The following is a 19,659-nucleotide window of genomic DNA, read 5'->3' as shown; positions in this document are numbered from 1 at the left end:
TTTTAAAGTGTCTTTAATTTATTTAACTTAAAAATGATAAGCAGTTACTTAGGGTTCCGGCTGTATATTATTACCATATGTTCTTTATCCAAAAATTAATAATAGATATTCACATACATTTTATTATACACTTGGATCTCTCAATACATTTATAAGTTGAGAAGGTGTAGTGAATAAGTTTCATGAAAAACTCCACTAAGTGGCAGAATACCTATTGAAATATTGGTTGCTATATTTTACTGTTGGTCATTAAAACTTCTCTATCCGTATTTTATAAAATAATGTTAATATCTTAATGGTTAAGAGAATAGTTTGCAATCAGATGTTTCTCTTGAAAAGAAAATAGATACTAAAAATCGTAACAATTTCAGAAATATGTAAAAGAGGGATGAGCCTTGTTGATATGTAGACAACTGAGCACAGACTATAGGTGTTCTTCCAACTCTTGGGAAGCTAGATTGAGACTACCAATTTCTTTCTTTTTCATTGACTCTGTTGAGAAGTTTCAGTTGTGTACTGTAGCATATGGGAATGTATTGAATGTATCTGTGTTGTGATTTAAGACATTCTAAATATGGATAATTTCTGACCTAGGGAAACATGAGTTTCTGTAATTAAGCAAGTGAAAATTTTTTTCTCATCTTCAATTGGCATTTGGTAAATAAATTGAAAATTTTATTCAGATGCTTATTAAAAAGTATATGATTTGTAGTATTTAGAAAAAAGCCACAAGAGAAAAGAGAAAATGACTATACTTGTTTTACTACTATTTGTCTGGTATGTGTACATTTTCTTCTAGTGTATCATAATTTTTTATTTCCCTTTAAAATTCTAATCTTCCCTATTCCATTCAGTTTTACACTATAATTTTAATTTCATATTTTGTAAAGGGCTAAAGTATGATTTCAACTACAGATTGATAAAATATTTTAATTCTAAATGAAAGATAATATAAATAAGCATGGATCTGATTTAAATAAAGATTTTAAAATAGTATTAATGTATTTCACTGTTACCATAATTTAGACTGGCCAGTACCAATGAATGAAGATAGTATTGTTTTATGAAGATAATAGGACTTGTATTTTATTTTAATTCATATTTTAAAATGAGGATAAGCCCAAATTTTCTGAGTTATATTATGAAGAGTGTTATTAGTATTAGACATAGTTTTTCCAATGAAGATATGTTTTTGGAAAACAATTCTGAGAATTTACTTATTGCAACTAAATTACTGTAAGGATGATTTGTGTCTTTTAAAAATCTTAAACACTGTCAGGATACTCTTCTAAAAGTCTGAAAATAGTTCTGTATTCAAATAATAATGGATAAAATAAGTTGTCCTCTATTCATAAGTTATTCTGAGTTCATATTGCTTTTAATACTAAACTCTGCAACTTTGATGCTTAAAAGTACTTGTAAACTTTTGTCTTTACACATAGCCATTTTACCTTTAGCAAATCACGATCCTTTAATAAGATAAAATGGAAATTGTTCCTTTCTTCTTAATACTAAATGCTTCTCAAAACAAAAAACCCAAAATACTTTAGTAGTCCACAGCTGTGGTACAGAGAATTTGCTGTTAGTGCTGTCCAGAATTTAGTCTCCGTTTTGCCCTGCTCCTAAGTAAGGTAAATGTAATTTTAGAATCTTCAAATAATACTAAGCAAGGGGTAATAAGAGCTATTGCTGTTTACTTAATATTATTATTATTATTATTTTTTAAAGATTTTATTTATTTATTTCAGAGAGAGAGAGAATGAGAGATAGAAAGCACGAGAGGGAAGAGGGTCAGAGGGAGAAGCAGACTCCCTGCTGAGCAGGAAGCCCGATGTGGGACTCGATCCCGGGACTCCAGGATCATGACCTGAGCCGAAGGCAGTCGCCTAACCAACTGAGCCACCCAGGCGCCCGCTGTTTACTTAATATTAAACTCTCTTGTTGCTTTTATAGGTAGTGATGGACAGATAGAGGTGTTCCTTTCAGTTTTATACAATGCCATGTCCATTTGTCTCTTGAAATTATAATCTTAATTTTTAAAAATACATTCTGTTCAAAAATCTGTGATCATGTTGATTATAGGAAACACAGTGCTTGCTTTGTTACTGTGGAACTAATTCACTTAAATAGGATCATAATCCCTTATCCACTGTTCTGAAGTCTAGAAAGCTCTGAAAGCTGATAGGTGGTGTTTTTATGTTTGCTGTCAAATCTGCTTTGGTGGTAAAGCCTAACCTTTACTGACATGGGGCTATTTAGAGACTTTATCTCGCTCAGTGTGAATATTCATACATTTTGCTGCAGAAATATTGTGTAAGATTATGGCGTGTTGACCCAGGGCACATCGAGGGTGTTAAGTAGTAAACTTAGTGTGCATACCCTATTGTATACAAAAAAATTCAGGCACACATACCGTCCCAAGGATTTTGGAAAAGGGATTGTATACCTGTACTCTATGTTCAAAGCAGCTTTTTAAAGTCACTATTATCATTTCTATTTTTAAAATGAATGGTTTAGTTGCTTAAAGTCATGTAGTAAGTAAGCGGCAAAGATGAGATTCTAATTTGTGCAGTTCGGCTCCAGAGAACATGCTCTGAACCATTAACTGTGCAATGCTGCCTCTCTTACTCCTTTCTGTGAAACCATAAATGTATAGATCAACTGTAGCATAAGGTCAACTTTTGTCAAAATTTATTTGCTTAAAACTTCAGAACCGTTGAATTACATTTTAAGCAGTTGGATATATCAGATAACCAATAAGCTATATTCTGATAGTTCAGCATTTTGCTGACACTGTGAGCTCTCCAAATGTCAATATATGTCCAACGAGCTTAAAACACATTTAGAAAGATTGTAATGCACTGTAAAAATGATTATATAAAATTTCAAACTTGTACAAAAGAGAGAACAGATAATGAATCCCTATATACTCATTAACAAAGTTATTAACTGTTCAACAGTTCATGGCCCATTTTGTTTCATTTATAGTTCACTTGTGCTTCATCTCAATCCACACTATTCTGAAGAAAACTGCAGACATAAGACTTGATTATCATGTTTAAGTATGGAACATTTTTGTAAAAAGTACCTCATCAACTATTTGGTTACTTGCATCATAATTCATATAGGAAAGATGGGATAAATACACTTGAATTATTTTCTTCATTTACCGGTTTTCATGTTTTTATTTTTTTTTTTTTTACCAGTTTTCACATAAGCATTGGTTCCCTTTTACCATCAGAGATGAACAGTGAGGTTTTGGCTTGTGCATTTGGTTGATTGGTTGTGTCTTTTTGAATATAAGATTTAAGTATATGTGTGCTTCAATCCATTACAGTTACCTTTATTGATGCTTTAAATTATCTTTGGCCAGAGGAAACCTTTTCAGATTGGTTCCTGAGTCCTTTTGATATGGCCCTCATAATCTTTGACTGCTTCCCTGCCTCCTCATGTAAGATTTTTCAGTTTCTTCTTGTACATTACCTGCCCCATATCTAAGATGATCCATTTTTCTATGGAACCCATGTTCCTTTTAATGGGAAATGTTTGCAGATCATAGTCTGGGCAAACAGGTGAATCTTGCTACAGGGTTGGTTGTTTCTAGGCCTGTTTCCAATGGATGATGGAGGAGAGATCCGTTTTTAACAATATGTTAATTTACATTATTACCTCCAAAATCATAACTATGGGATTTTTATATAACCTCATGAGGCTTACATCTATACCACGTGCCAAAAAATTCAGCTTCAAAGATACCATCTTAATTACTCCTATTTGGTGTATCCCAGCCAATATTCCCACTAACAGTTTGGTTCCTGAAAACAGTTTGTGATTTTTTAAATTCTTTTAGTCCTGAGGGTACAATCCACCAGGATGTGCTAATTATGTTTCAAAGTCACTTGGGATGGTTCCTTGGTTGTGGTATATGCCACAACTGGATGCCATTTAAATTTAGTTTCATTTTACTTTCAAATTTTAAGGATTACTTTTTAGAAAATTTGTCTTATAATGTAAAATATTTACATGATTCTAAAGCCACTTCTATATAATGTACATCCAGAGAAGTTATCTTTTGTCCCTATACTCATATTCCCTCCTTCCCCCATAGGTAATCATTTTATATATATGCCCTTTCCTAGATGAATAATAGCATATTACACATCCTTTGCCCACTCAATAATAACCCCTGAAGTGTATAGAGATATTTTTTTTTTTACATATGCATAGTTCTACATTGTGTGGATATACCACAGTTTATTCAATCAGTCTCCTAGTAATGGACATTTGAGTTTATTTTAATGTCAGTTTAGAGAAACTTTAAATTTTAAGATTGGTATTTTGGGTGGAAATTCTACGTTGCAAATGGCTGCTACGTATGTTAGAACCGGATCTGATGTTCTTAAAGCTCTGTCATGTTTCCTCTTACCCTGAATGACCGCAACTTAATATTTAGCCATTTAAAATAGTACCACATGTATGTCACACCAATTTAATTGGTTTGTTGTCCTTGCAATGAGACTAACCTCTTTTTAGAAACTTTTCTCATGTATTAGGTTTAAAATACATAAATACAAATATAAATATATATCACCACTCAGTGACAAAAATTTATTTTAAATGAGTGCAATTCATTTAGAATCAACTAACAGGAAAGCTACATTTCCTGTACAGGACAAAAATAGGATGGTGACAAGTAAACTGAGAAAGCACTTTTAAAATTACTGCCCTTATTGGTATGGGGTGGGCAGAGCATGACATAATAGAGCAGTAGTTCCCTTAGACAGTCTTTTACATGAAGAGTAAATGAGTTAATACTGTAAAGTGCTTTAGAACTATGCCTGCAGGTGCCTGGGTGGCTCAGTCCTTAAGTGTCTGGATTCCACTAATGTCAGGATCCCAGGGTCCTGGTCGGGCTCCCTGCTCAGCAGGAAGCCTGCTTCTCCCTCTCCCACTCTCCCTACTTGTGTTCCCTCTCTTGCTGTCTCTCTCTCTCTGTCAAAACATAAAAATAAAATCTTTAGAATTATGCCTGGGACATGTCAAATACTATATGTGTCTTTGCAGTATTGTTATTTGAAAAATAAAAATCCAGATAACATTCCTTATCTAGCAGATTACTAATGGAACTTGTAACACTTCTCTTAACAGTCTTAAACAAAATATTTAAAAAGCATTTAAGCCTTCGGAAACAAACTGTTGTTTCTTTATTATCATATTAATAGTGGTGCCTCTATGTGTCTGCGCATAAGTTTATTTTGATGTTATCAACCTTCCTTTAATCAGTTCAGGTTGAATCCGTAATGATCAACTCTACTATGCTCTTTAGTAGATAGCATACTAGAACCAAGGGTGTCAAGACTGAAGACAGTGTAGGAGACGGGCGTTCAAATAACTATGATAAAATAATTACAAAGGAATTCAAATAATTATAAAATTATACAACGATAAAACTTAACGCAGAGCAGCATTTAAACGTGTCGAGTTTTCGGGTAAGTACGGAGAGGGGCAAGGACACTGCTGTATAATGTACGAGGACCCCAGAGAATCCCCACCACCAGAAAGTGCTGCCCACTTGGTCCGCGCCCTACATTGGGAAGTTAGGGCGGCAACTTCTGTCCTGATTAAGAAAACAGTAACCAGCCGCGTCAGTGCGACGCAATCAGAATGAAGATGAGAAGTAGAGTCAGGTGTCCTAGTGTCCTCTAAGCGCCTTATCTCCCTTCCCCCCAGGGGGCCAGGCCAGCCCGGTGACCCCGCTTCCTTCTCCGGCTCGGCTCAGGCGGCCGGCTCACAGACTCCCGCACTGCCCGCCGGCGGGGGAGCGCGACCAGGAGCAGACCGAGCCCCCGCCCCTCTCTGCCGCCCCGCGTCGGGCCGTGCGCGCCGGGCGCCGGCTCCCGCCCCTGCCCCCGGCCGCCCCACCGCGGGGCTCGGGCCCGCCTCCCGGCGCAGGCTGCCTCGCAGTCCCGGCGGCTCCCTGGCGCCCCCTGGCCCTGCTCCCGCGCCCGAGGTTTCCGGTGAGCCGCAGCAGCCGGTTATGACGACTCCGTGCTCCCGAGCAGCGGCTGTCTCCTCCTCCTCCGCAGCCCTGGCTCCCCCGGCTCCAGGTGGGACTCGCTCGGCGATCCGCGGAACCCTCACCCGCCGCCCTGCCGCCGCGGCCCGACTGCGCGCGCCTCTCCCGCCGGGGCTCCCCGCACGCCTTCCCCGCGGGCTACAGCCTCTCTGCGGACTCCACCCGCGTCTTCCACGGCCTGCGGACCGGGGAGGCGGGCGCTCGGCCCCTTCACGGAGCCTGCAGCGGCGCGCGCGGGGTTCCCGGGAGCCCGCCGACCACGGCGAAGGATGCCCTTCTTCCCCTCCCGTGCCGCGTGGGTCGATGTGCCAGACCTGGGCGAAGCCGCTCCCCCAGGTCCTTCCCAGGCGCCGGGGACTGGGTGGAGGTGGGGGGGGGGTGCAGTGCAGGGTGGCGGGCGAAGTGCGGGGACCTGGCGACCCCGAGGCAGCCCCGCCGGCGCCTGGGGTGAAGAACCCGAGCGCGGCGGGGTGGCTGCGGAAGCGCTGTGGCCGCCTGCCCCGCCCGCCCCGCTTCCCCGGGTGACGGTCCCGCACACAGCTGGTGGACCTCCCCTCGGCATCTCAGGCAGCCAAGCCCTTTCTGACCCCCGGCCTCTACCGACCGTGAGACCCGTGGCCCCAGTGCGGGCGAGCCGTTTAGGAGTCCTTGTGAGTCTCAGACGCGTTCAACTTTTCATTTGTCCACTGTCTTCTTGAAACTTCCCAAGCTCTGTCACGGAGCCCCGCCCCATCTCACCCACTGTGGTCCCTGTCCGCCTCGGGCTCTCTCGTCTCTCATCATGTTTCAGGCTCTTCCTTTTTTTTTTTTTCCTTCCTCCACCTTTTAGGCCCGAGGAAATCCGGTGAAGGAATACAGAAGAGGAAGGCGCCGGTTGATTTGTACTGAAGGAAAAGTAGGGCGGCGCTCAAGCTTCCATCTGCTGGAGAAGTGCACGCACCCATCCTTGGGGGGCCTTGCAAGAGGACTGCGCACCAGAACGGCTCTTTGCCAGGCCCCGGGGCTGCGCTTTTCATGCTTGAGCAGCCGCCCCTTCTAGCTTATGCAAGTAGGTACGTGCCCTTTGAGCCGAGACTTCAGATTTTTCCCATGACTTAAGTGTGACTCCTTCTCCGTGGATCAGTGGGTTTAATTTTAGGCAGAGCTCAGTCAAGGACAGTGGACTTGAAGAACTGAAGGTCAGGACTTAGTTATAACAGTGACTTTATTACTGGAAAGAATGAATCAGAAAAATAGGCCATCCTGCCTGTTGAATGGTCAGGCTGAAGTAAGTAGTAAATAGGAAAGCTCGAGTAGCAGTATGATTCAGTGAGTAGGATTAATAGGATGAGAACCAGGAACATTGTTTCCTTTAGGAATGTTTTATCTGCAGAGTGTCCCTTTGGCCTGTACCGGTTGATGCCTGTATAAAGTGGACCATATCCTTCTGCGTACCATGAGAATCTAGTTTAAGTGACAGTGTTGAGAGTGGTACCTTTAACTTTGCTTTTCTCAGTCTAATGTTGACTAAGGAAAGGAAAGCACACCATGAGTCACACCATGAGTCAAGCCTTTTGCTTACACAATGTCTCCCTAAGTGCCAGGCCTTGTGCTTAGAGGTTATCTCATTCATTTTTTTTCTCTCTTAATATTTCCTTTAATCCAAAATATCACCTGAATGATAAAGTCTGCTTTGGCATCCTTTTAAGGTAATATGTTTCATATCTGACAGATTTCTGATATCTGAAGCATCACAACAGCTTCTGCGTGGTTCTGATAATTAAAGAGGTAAATAATTCCATTAGAAGTACACTGTTACTATTAATATATATATTTTTAATTTTTTATTGTTATGTTAATCACCGTACATTACATCATTAGTTTTGGATGTAGTGTTCCATGATTCATTGTTTGGGCATAACATCCAGTGCTCCACGCAGAACGTGCCCTCTTTAATACCCATCACCAGGCTAACCCATCCCCCCACCCCCTCCCCTCTAGAACCCTCGGTTTGTTTTTCAGAGTCCATCATCTCTCATGGTTCGTCTCCCCCTCCGATTTGCCCCCTTCATTCTTCCCCTCCTGCTATCTTCTTCTTCTTTTTTTTCCTTAACATATATTGCATTATTTGTTTCAGAAGTACAGATCTGTGATTCAACAGTCTTGCACAATTCACAGCGCTCACCATAGTGTTAATATGTATTTTTAACTTTTCTAAAATCACTGTCAACTCACTGTTGGATGAAAGTCCTAACTAAAAGTATTAAATCAGATCACCTTTCCAACAGATAACAATATACTCTTCAGAGCCACGAAAGAGAGAAGCCACTATATTTACCACTCCAGAGGGGAAAAAAGATCCCTTTTCAGTGTCCACACTCTTTGTTATGAAGCCTTGGCCTTGGGACTTTAGGCTGGACTGAACATAGCAGTTTGTTTCTAAAGGCCCCATCTTCGTTAGGCATAGTCAGTGAAGGCTGATTCTGAAAGCTGGTTTTTCCAACATGCTCCAGTGACTGTAGATCTCGCTGGGGAGTAGCTCATGTGTAATATGGTCCTATTATTCGGTGGGAAGAGCATCTTTTTTTTTCATAGAGCAAAATATTTCACTAAAGTTAACCAAGAATGGCACAGTTATTGTCTGGGATACGTAGAATTCTAGTCCATGAGGTTTAATCCTTATGGGGTGAGTTAGACGTGCAGTAAGGTCCATGATGGTTATTGTCTCTTTTCACATTGCTAAGGCAAGATGGGGACAGATTAATGGCACAGTCTCCGAGTTTTCTGAGTTGTAGTTACTATTACCATAGTTTGTTATTACACCCACTAGAAGGTGAGCTTCACAAGGGTAAAGAGTTTTAGACTGCATGTTCATTGCTGCATCCTAGGTACTTGGCACGTAGAACGAACCCGTATACGATTGTGATTATTAGGGGGTTTTTTTGTTTGTTTTTTAGTAGGCTCATGGAGCCCAACTCGGGGCTTGAACTCATGACCCTGAGATCAAGACCTGAGCTGAGATCAAGATTCAGATGCTTAACTGACTGAGCCCCCCCAGGTGCCCCATGATTATTAGTTTTTATTCAGCAGATACATATATGCTCAGAGCTATTGCACTTTCTTTTCTTCTCTCTCCCTGGCATGATTTCCCTGCTCCTCATCATTCAGGTCTCAGCTCAAATAATATTTAGCAGTCTCTTCCTTACCCCACCATTCCATGTGGCTTTAAACATTTACTCAATAAATGCTTGTATAGCATTTAATGTGCCAGGTAGGTCTAAATATTTTACCAATATTTAAGTCACAATAGCCCTATGACAAAGGTTTATTATTATTTCCATTTTACAGATAGAAAAGCTGAAGCACAGTGAGGTTAAATAGCTCAAGATCGTACAGCTAGGAAACTATAGCTAGATTTCAAACCCAGGTGGTCTAGCTTCCGAGTTCATGTTCTGAACCACCATGTTATATTGCCTATCATATTACCTACTTTATTTCTGGCATCAGTAATATGTGACTAGGGTCACATCAAGACCTTTGCCCCATTTTTATAAATAAAGTTTTATTAGAACACAACCACACCCATTCTTTAGGATAGGCTGTGGCTGTTTTCATGGCAGAAGTACTGTTGGGTAGTTGCCGCTGAGATTGTATGGCCTCCAAAAACAAAAATATTCACTACCTGGCTCTTGACTGAGAAAGTTTGAGAAAGGTTATAAGCTCCATCAGAACAAGGGCCTGGTTTTGTTCACCCCCTGTGTACCTAGCTCCTAATGCAGTGCCTGGAGCAGAGCAGGTGCACAATAAATATTTGTTGAACAAAGGAGTGTTATTCAGTGATGTAGCAAGGTGCCGTGTCATTATACTGAGCCCTCGATCCCTTTGACTTTTAAAGGATATGTCTTAACAAAAACCTTTTCAATATGATCTCTAGGTTTGGAGGTTGCTATGTTAAAGCTGCTTGTCCTTGGAGTATTGCTTCATGGTGTTTCACTGAGTGGCCAAGATGAGGCTCCTCCCAAGGCTGATGGCATTCCAGGCGAACCTCTGTTTAACTATGCCAGTATCCGCTTGCCCAAGGAGCACATTCCCTTCTTTTTGCACAATAACAGGCATATTGCCACGGTCTGTAAGAAAGACTCACATTGTCCTTATAAGGTAGGTATTCGTTTTTCTTATTTATTTATTTTTAAAGATTTTATTTATTTATTTGACAGAGAGAGACACAGCGAGAGAGGGAACACAAGCAGGGAGAGTGGGAGAGGGAGAAGCAGGCTTCCTGCCTAGCAGGGTGTGGGGCTCGACCCTGGGATCATGACCTGAGTTTAACGACTGAGCCACCCAGGTGCCCCTCTCTTATTTATTTTTAAAAGGATGTTGGTTCTGCTTTATCACCTGAACTTGAAGGTAGCATTCTGTAAGGTAGCTGTCAGACTTCGTTTGCATTTCGTCTAGTGCTTCTAAATGCCTAAACTTTGCTTAAGATTATATCCCATTCACAAGAGTGAGATTTAAAATCTGAATCGCAACAAAAATTTAAAATCTCAGTCACTCATAAAATAAATAGTCAGCCAATACTATCTGTATACTCTGTAAACAAAGGGAATTAGATTTTATCCGGACAAGAATGTATAATTCTCACTAGAGAATTTCACACCTCTTTTTTTCTTTAACTGCCCTTCAGAGGGTCTCTTAGCATTTAACTTCAGTAATAACACCTCCGCCCCTGTCTCCACATAATTAGGACTGTTACCATGGCCGTCCTTCTGTTTTAGAGTTGTTGGAAAGGCCTCCAATTGGAGCCCATTAAGATGTCTCAGGAGGTCTCAGAGATCAAAGCTGGGCCTTGTGAGAAACTTCCTTTCCCATGGTGCTGGCTCAGGAAGCATATGGAGAAGCAGACCTGGGAATCAGACCAGTGTTGCTCCTGGGCCTTGCAGAAGAGCGGCCTCGGCCAACAGCCGCTGCTGTGTCCAGTCTTGTGTTGTTTCTGCTGCTCTTGATTAATGACTAAAGATGCTAATCCATTTAATTTTGCTGTGATTCTTTTGATCATAGAAATTTCATTTTATGTGACTTTTTTTTAAAAGATCTTTTTTTTTTTAAAGATTGTATTTATTTGAGAGAGAGAATGAGAGAGAGAGAGTACATGAGAGGGGGGAGGGTCAGAGGGAGAAGCAGACTGCCCACTGAGCAGGGAGCCCAATGCAGGACTTGATCCTGGGACTCCAGGATCATGACCTGAGCCAAAGGCAGTCGCTCAACCAACTGAGCCACCCAGGTGCCCCATTTTATGTGACTCTTTAGGGACTGATTTTAGAATCACTTTGCTCACTGAGAAAGGCAACTTCATTAAGCTCCTTCAGGAAATTCCAGTTCAAGTGTTCTTTGGTAGTGTAGGGAAAGCCTGTGCTTTTGGTTGGGGTCCAGACGTGGTGGTGGGGGAGTGATGATTAAGGATCATTGTGGTTGAGAACTTGGAGACTGTTATTCTTAGGATTTATTCTAATTCCTTTTATTGTATGAATATGTATTATAAGATCTGAAAGTGAAAGTTCTATGAAGATTTGTTTTCTTCATGGGAAAATCTAGAGTCCTCTCTAAATGTCAGAAGGAGGGAGACCAGTGTAAATGTACACGTTTTATGTTCTAGAAACACTTAGAGAATCTAAAATACTGCTGGGGTTATGAGAAATCCTGCAAACCAGAGTTCAGATTTGGTTACCCTGTCTGTACCTACGTCGACATGGGATGGTAAGCTTCCAGACGGAATTCTCCTTCCCTTTAAATCATCTTTCTTTGTCCTGTATGCTGATGCTCCACCACCCACCCGGATTCTTTTGGTTTTAGATAGTAATTTTTTTTTTTTTTTTAAGATTTTATTTATTTATTTGAGAGAGAGAGAATGAGAGATAGAGAGCACGAGAGGGAAGAGGGTCAGAGGGAGAAGCAGACTCCCTGGCGAGCAGGGAGCCCGATGTGGGACTCGATCCCAGGACTCCAGGATCATGATCTGAGCCGAAGGCAGTCGCTTAACCAACTGAGCCACCCAGGCGCCCTAGATAGTAATTTCTTTAGATATTAATTTGCTTACACAGTCATGGATTCAAGTTGACTCACCTCCTCACCCTCCTGCCACCATGTACAGGAATATCAGTTCTTTCCTCTGCCAGAGAGAGAAAGCAGTATGGATCACCAGAAAGTATTTCCCCCCAACAAACACTAAAAAGATAACTCGATGGTTTCCTCTTGATTCTGGAGGGGAGTGTGAAGTGTAATTAGTATTTCCAATACAAGACATGCAAGGTTAGTGGAGTAAAGAAAATATGGTAATTAGTAGCTCATTTTCTCTCATTTTCTTCAGCTCCAGATGACCCTAACTTCATACATTTCTGTTGTATATTCTTAATATAAGAAAGAAAGAAAGTCTGTAAATAACTTATTTTGGTATCTTCTTGTAGCAAGGGAGTTGTAGGAAGATTATGATGGTTAAAAAACTTAATGACAGACTTCTGGCAATTTAACCTTTAGAAAGGAAACTCAAGGCTCAGAAAAGGTAAAAAGAGAAAAATCATGGAATCTTTTTTTCTTTTTGAAAGATTTTATTTATTTGACAAAGAGAGACACAGGGAGAGAGGGAACACGAGCGGGGGGAGTGGGAGAGGGAGAAGCAGGCTTCTGGCTGAGCAGGGAGCCCGATGCGGGGCTCCATCCCAGGGCCCTGGGATCATGACCTGAGCAGAAGGCAGACGCTTAATGACTGAGCCACCCAGCCGCCCCCCGCCTTTTTTTTTTAATGGAATCTTTTTGACTGCGAATAGGACAGATACCCTTGAATCCGCCCAGGACATATTCTGGAAACAAGCTGACTTTGGATATGTGGGAGAGCGTCTGGAGGAACTGCATGTGCTCTGCCAGCCTAAGGAAACTGTGAGTGTTTCTTTTCAGATACTCCTAATGTTTAGATTGTCCTGTAAAAACAAGATATATGGCTCTGGTAGAGGGATCCTTACTCAAGTGTTTATTGGCTGTGACTTTTATTTAACTTCCTAAAACAAGTCATTCTGTTTCGTTTGGAAGCCCTGTCGTCATTTTCACACATATATCAGATAGTCCTATTTTGAGGCAGTTAAAATATTACTAGGTTTAGAATTTCCCTGCCCCCAACATTATGCTAAAGAAGATAAATTGATAAACTGCATCTTTCCAAATTCCCTCACAAGGAGCTCGGGACAGAGGATACACCCTCCCCCCCCCGCCCCACCAGACCGCTCTATGTTTGTTTAGGACTTTACAGTTTGCAAAAAGCTTTCCTCTATGTTCGCTAGCCCTACAGCAGATAGACAGGGTAGGTATTAACTGATGCAACTTGACCACAGAGGAAAACAGGGTCCTCAGAAGGGTGAAGTGACTTCTCCAGGAGCACACAGCTCCTAGGTAGACTCGTCCATCTAGAATTGGGATACAGATCTTTTTCTGTGTGCTTTCAGCCCTAGTGCATTGCGCTCAGTGGGTAAGCCGAGCACGTTGCTAAGAGCCAGTTTTGGGTAGTCAGGAGAAAAGCAGGCTCCATCCATACTGTAGGGTTCAAAACCTGATTCTTAGAGCACTCAGCCTTTCCATGTTTCAGTTTCTTTTCCTTTCAAGCTATGCCCATGTCATAGCTTGTGACTGGGAAAAAATGAGCTTATAAAAATGCTCATTCTGTTTATAAAAATGCTCAGTGCAGGGCACCTGGGTGGCTCAGTTGTTAAGCGCGTCTGCCTTCAGCTCAGATCATGATCCCAGGGTGCTGGGATCTAGCCCCTGCTCAGTGGGAGGCCTGCTTCTCCCTCTCCCACTCTCCCCCTGCTTGTGTTCCCTCTCTCGCTGTCTCTCTGTGTCAAATAAATAAATAAAATCTTTAAAAAAAAAAATGCTCAGTGCAGGACTGGGCTCCCAGCAAAGGGCTCAGTGTTAGTTTTTAAAGGTCCATGGGGGTGTAAGCACTTACTATTAAAGTCTCATATCTGTCAGTGTTCTTGAACATCCCAGGGGTCTCTATTATCTCCAGGCGATCTAGAAAATTAAAAACAATTTTTTTTCTTAATTCACTTTAAGAAACTGAATGTATGCTCTATAGCACTTTTTAAAAAGTATTTTTACTTATTTATGTGAGAGAGAATGAGCGGAGAGGGGGGCAGAGAGAGAAGCAGGCTCCCCACTGAGCAGGGAGCATGATGCCAGCCTGGATCCCAGGACCCTGTGATCATGACCTGAGCTGAAGGCAGATACTTAACCGACTGAGCCACCAGGCGCCCACTCGATAGTGCTTTTGGAGATATCACGTAATAGAACTTGAAGCAATTGTAGGGAGATGGATGAACCCCAAAGGAGGGAGGCAGGGCTTTAGCCACACTGCTGCCGGGTACCCTTAACATACACTTTTTTGTGTGTGTCGCATAGTCTGGCTGGAGTCCACCTGTTGATGTGGAAGGGGCAAGGGGAGAGCCACAACCCCACCCCACACACCTCGTCCAAGGCAGTATGTAGAATCTTCCCTGGCCAAGATCTACCTTAATAGATTTTATGCAATCAGAGCCTAATCCCTTACCAACTACCGATTTCCAAACCCCATATGGGTTAAGGTGAAGGCTTTGTGTTCATTGGGAATTATGGGAAAACAATAAAATGGCCTTTAAATCTATAAATAAAATCCAGAGTGGATAAAAGTTTTTGAAACCATCCCTATTTCGGAACAAACTAGACTGGAAAAAAGAGAAGCGGGCTCTGGTAGTTGACTCTTAAGCTCTTTTATTTCAGTGATTTAAAAAACATTGCCCTCTTACTGCTGTTGAGACAGGGACTCCCGGAAGCTTTATGGTTTGTAGAAAGCACGTCTTATTAAAATTACCGGGTGCCTGGGTGGCTCAGATGGTTGAGCGTTTGCCTTCAGCTCAGGTCATGATCCCAGGGTCCTGGGATCGAGTCCCGCATCGGGCTCCCTGCTCCTTGGGAGCTTGCTTCTCCCTCTGCTTCTCTCTCTCTCTCTCTCTCTCTCTCATGAATAAATAAATAAAATCTTTAAAAAAAAAATAAAATTAGCAAAGTGCCCTTCCAGCCTTCGTTTTAATGTCTCTTAACGTGTGCATTCATTCTTCTTTGTTTCATTTGGCTTGGCTTTGAAAAATGCTTTTTCGCATAGCTACACGGTTAGTGATGGCTCTGAGTGCTTTTTTTTTTTTTTTTAAGAGGACTGAACTGAACCACACATAAAGCCGTAAAGTTTGAGATGATATAAATAGAACATTTGGGAGTTCTTCATAGTAACCTAGAAGTATTCATGCACACAGGCAAAATTAGGCTTGACCAGAGTCTGCTGGGGAGGGGAAAATCCATCCACAGAAGCAGCTTTTCAGAAGCTATTCTCCTGATGAATCACTGAACTCTACCTCTGAAACTAATACATTGTATGTTAATTAATTGAATTTAAATAAAAATGTTTTAAAAAAGAAGCTGTTCTCATATTGTGTGGTTGCAACCTGAAGGTGCACATGCTGTGAACTTGTCTGGCAAGTCTGAGAATGTCCTCAAAATGTTAGTACCTGGAGTTAATTTTTTTCTTTTTTCTCAAACTCAATCAGCATGACTCAAGCCTGGTGTGTTCCCGTTATCTTCAGTACTGCAGAGCATCCAATCTCTATCTTGATTTAAGAAACATCAAGAGAAACCATGACAGGTACGGAAGTGGTTGATGTTAAAACCTAATGGAGATTCTGAAATATTTCCAGGTCCAGGGATATGCCTTGGATTTGCTTCATAATAATATGGAGATGAGGTTGGGAAACGGATGGAGCATGAAAGACGTAGTCAGGCCACAGGTTGATCATTGAAAAGCTGGATTCTTGGTCCATCGGGTTTCTGTCCCACTCTGCTACTTTTGTGTATATTTGAAACATTCTCTTATAAGAGTGAAATTCTACCAACACACTGATTTTGGAAAGTGGTAAACCACCTTGGTTACATCCCATGTGCTTACATAATGATAAAATTTTTCAAACTCAGCTTAATTTTTGGTCATCCACCAGATTTAAGGAAGATTTTCTCCAGAGTGGTGAAATCGGAGGACACTGCACACTGGACACTCGGACATTGATGTCTCAAGGTCAGCGCAAAAGCCCTCTGCAGTCTTGGTAAGATTATTTTTTTAAAAATATGTTTCTAAAATATTTGCTTTTGTTTCTGGCACATTGGAAGGGACTTTTGAATGGAAAATGTTACTTCATTTGTGGAGAATTTGGCATGAGCTTCAAGGGAGTGATGGCTACAGAGTGAATCTCAGTTTCATTTGAATTAAATATATGTTTATAAAATATGAGGAGGTGTGATATAGGATTTACTGATTGCTAATGAAAGAAAAAAATCTGTTCAAAAATGAGTTTTTATTAACTCCTTGTAACTGTACATGTGATTGAGAAACACGTGTTTAAAAGGGATACACATTTATCCCCTGGGTGGCTGGGTGGCTCAGTTGGTTAAGTGTCTGCCTTCGGCTCAGGTCATGACCTCAGGGTCCTGGGATCCAGCCTCGCGTTGGGCTCTAACCAGCACCCCAGGCTCCTCTTCAAAGTTGTAAACCCTGCCCTGACTTTCAACACCTCTGATCAGCTTTTTGAACTTTATATAAATTGGAGAACACATTTTGATTTAAAACATTTTTAATAATAAACTAGCTCTGTGGTCTGATTTGTTATCTCTAGAAATTAAGAAATTAGGGTACTTTAAAAAACTTTTTATTTTAAAATAATTTTAGGCTTACAGAAGTTTAGAAATAATACAAAGAGTTCCCCTTGTACCCTTCCCCCAGCTTCCTCTAATGATGACAGCTTACGTAACCATAGCACAATGGTCAAAACCAGGAAATTGACATTGGTACAATATTATTAACTAAACACATTTGAATTTTGCCAGTGTTTATATGCACTTTCTTCAATTTTTTTTTTATCTTGGATACATAGTTCTATGAAATTTATATCACATGTCCACATGCATGCAACTACTACCACAATCAGGATATAGAACTGTTTTGTCATCCCAAAGAAACTCTCATGCTGCCCCTTTATTCGAAGCTGAGCACTCAATTCCAACTTGTGTGTCAGGTTTTCTACACACCACCAGGCAATTCTCCAACAGCTAGATGTCTTACAGTTCAACTCAATTCTGACACCATCTACCCAGAAACAGCATCAGATCCCACAGGTTAAGGGCTCAGTGCCAGAATTTAGACCCCAGTTGCAAGCCCAGGTGATCACCTGGGCTTCTGACCAATCTGCTGTAGATTGGGTTAGATTCATTTGCTAGAGCGGCTCAAATAACTTTGAGATACATTTTACTTACGAGTCTATCAGTTATATTATTATATCATAGAATATTATATTATAGAAGGATATAGCTCAGGAACAGCCAGATGGAAGAGATGCTTCTTGTGCTAGGTTTGGGGAAAGGGGACAGAGCTTCCATGCCCTCTCCTGGCACCCGACTGTCCCTGTATCTCCATGTCTTCTCCAACTCAGAAGCCCTCTGAGCCGCTCCTCTCCTCTTCGGTTTTTATGGAGGCTTCATTACATAGGCACGATTGATAAAATTATTGGACATTGGCAATTGATTCAAACTCCAGCCCCTTTTTATTCCCCTAAGGTGTGGGATGGGACTGAAAGCTCCAACCCTCTAATCACATGATTAGTTCTCCTGGCAACCAGCCCCCAATCTTAGGGAGGTCAAAAGTACCTCGTTAGCATAACAAAAGACACCTTTCTGGCTCTTATCACTTGGAAATTCCAAGGCTTTCAGGAACTCTGGGGAAATGAGAAAGAACACCGAATATCTATATATCTTATTATAAATGACAATATCACAGGTCACATAGGATACTCTTATTTAATGTTAATTGTTGAGGTGAAACATTCATGCTATGCATATCCTTCAGGATAATATTCTACCATTCATTTGTATGGCGTTTTACAGTCTACCCTGTAACATCTTCTCTAACTTATGTTAAAAAATCAAAATTCATCTGAGTAACTTTGCAGATCTAGCTGGCTCTATTCAACAATTCACAAATTGGGCAGCATCCCATCTAGCAAACAGAGAGGAGCTCCAAGGAGCTGTACAAAATGGAAGGCTTTTCTTGGCAGAAGGGGGCAGGGACAAGGAAAGGAGATCACCTCATCTTCCAGTGGGGGATAGGGAGGGTCGGAGTGGTAGATGACCTCGTTGGTGCTGACCAGAAAATTATGGACTGGCTGGTAAAGACTACATTCCTAGAGAAGGCTGAAACTGTAATTAGGGTAGGCATTAAGCCTTGGTTTGGTGACATGCGCTTAGCATCAGTGACTCCGTTTTGGGCCTGTCATTTCTTTTTAACATTTAATAGAGTTCTCTAGTAGGAGTTCTTCCATTCTAGTGGACCTTTTGATTCCTAGTATATTTTGATAACTGATTCCACATGGTGGAAGTTCTCTAAGGTGTATTTATATTAGTGATTTATTGCCATGTAATAAATTACTCCAAAATATAACCTAGGGTAGATTTTTTTCATTATCTGTTTGATAACAAATTACTCCAAAATTTAACAGCTTAAGACAACACACTTCATTAGCTCACGAAGTTTCTGATGGTCAGGATTTGGAGGAGCATAGCTGAGTGTTTCTGGCTCAGGAGCAGCTATTGACAAGGGCTGTAGCCATCTCTAGACTCAACCCGGCCTGGAGATTCTGCTTCTAGGCTCACTCAGTTTGTCTCTGGCTGTTGGCTAGAGGTACCATCTTTTTGCCACATGGGCCTCTCCATTAGTGCTCCTTACAGCATGGCTTCCCTGAGAGAGAGAGAGAGAGAGAGAGAGAGAGAGAGAGAGAATGAGAGAGCACACAAGCATGCATGCAAGAGACCAAGCAGGTACCCTAGGATGGAGGCTTCAGTCTTTGTATACCCTAATCTCAGACATCACACACCATCATTTCTGCCATATTCTGTTCATTAGAAGTGAATCACTAAGTCCGGTCCACCCTTAAGGGGAGGGAATTAATCTCTACCTCTTGAAGGGAGAAGTATCAAAGAATTTGTGGACATTATTTTGAAACCACCACAATAATTCAGCGTTGTGTGTATTTTAAAAGGATTTGTTTGGTATTTGTTTTACATCAGTTGTGGTCTCAAAGGTGAAGAGTTACAAACAGTCTTTAGGTTAACTCTAAATATCTCTTGGCACATGCTTTTGCTTGTCTTCTTTTATATGGAAGAAAACTGCCATGTGGTCTCCAAAGACATTTTCTGAGGAAAACACTTCACTTTCTTCTGGGAAGCTTAGCTGTATGCTGTCTTTCCAAGGCACTCAATAATTTTTGGAATGTCATCTGTCTCAGCATCCAAGAACTCTATCACAAGATCCCAGGAATCCTTCTTGAATCTTCCCACTTTACTGGTAGATTATTTAGCCAATTCTATGTGTAAATTTCTTGTCTAGAAAATTCCAGGTTTATCTTGCACATGAGGCTGAAATTTGAAGTCATTTTTGTTCCTTGTCTCAGCATTAAAATTTGGTATCAAGTTATAGAAATGTTAGTATG

At 41.2% G+C, this 19,659-nt stretch overlaps 1 protein-coding gene across 7 annotated transcripts in view; it reads left to right on the top strand.

The window, feature by feature from the left end:
• The first annotated feature begins 5,976 nt into the window (after window positions 1-5,976).
• Window positions 5,977-19,659, top strand: part of EOGT (EGF domain specific O-linked N-acetylglucosamine transferase) — a 35,600-nt gene continuing 21,917 nt past the window's right edge. Inside the window, exons 1-8 of one of the 7 annotated variants that reach the window (XM_073901526.1) lie at window positions 5,977-6,107; window positions 6,906-7,124; window positions 7,788-7,843; window positions 9,990-10,213; window positions 11,709-11,809; window positions 12,877-12,985; window positions 15,679-15,773; window positions 16,123-16,227. In XM_073901526.1, coding sequence (XP_073757627.1) covers window positions 10,004-10,213; window positions 11,709-11,809; window positions 12,877-12,985; window positions 15,679-15,773; window positions 16,123-16,227 — 620 coding nt within the window. In that variant the 5' untranslated portion in view covers window positions 5,977-6,107; window positions 6,906-7,124; window positions 7,788-7,843; window positions 9,990-10,003. Of the gene's footprint in view, window positions 6,108-6,905; window positions 7,129-7,787; window positions 7,844-9,989; window positions 10,214-11,708; window positions 11,810-12,876; window positions 12,986-15,678; window positions 15,774-16,122; window positions 16,228-19,659 lie in introns of all 7 variants that reach the window. The other 6 variants (XM_025885379.2, XM_025885377.2, XM_025885378.2 and 3 more) reach the window with 6 other exon arrangements.

Source organism: Callorhinus ursinus, unplaced genomic scaffold (assembly GCF_003265705.2).
Source record: "Callorhinus ursinus isolate GAN/ISIS: 27379988/994484 unplaced genomic scaffold, GSC_fseal_2.0 scaffold15, whole genome shotgun sequence".
Classification (NCBI taxonomy): domain Eukaryota; kingdom Metazoa; phylum Chordata; class Mammalia; order Carnivora; family Otariidae; genus Callorhinus; species Callorhinus ursinus.
The sequence above is the reverse complement of the archived record's forward strand: the minus strand, read 5'-3'. Positions and strand labels throughout refer to the sequence as shown.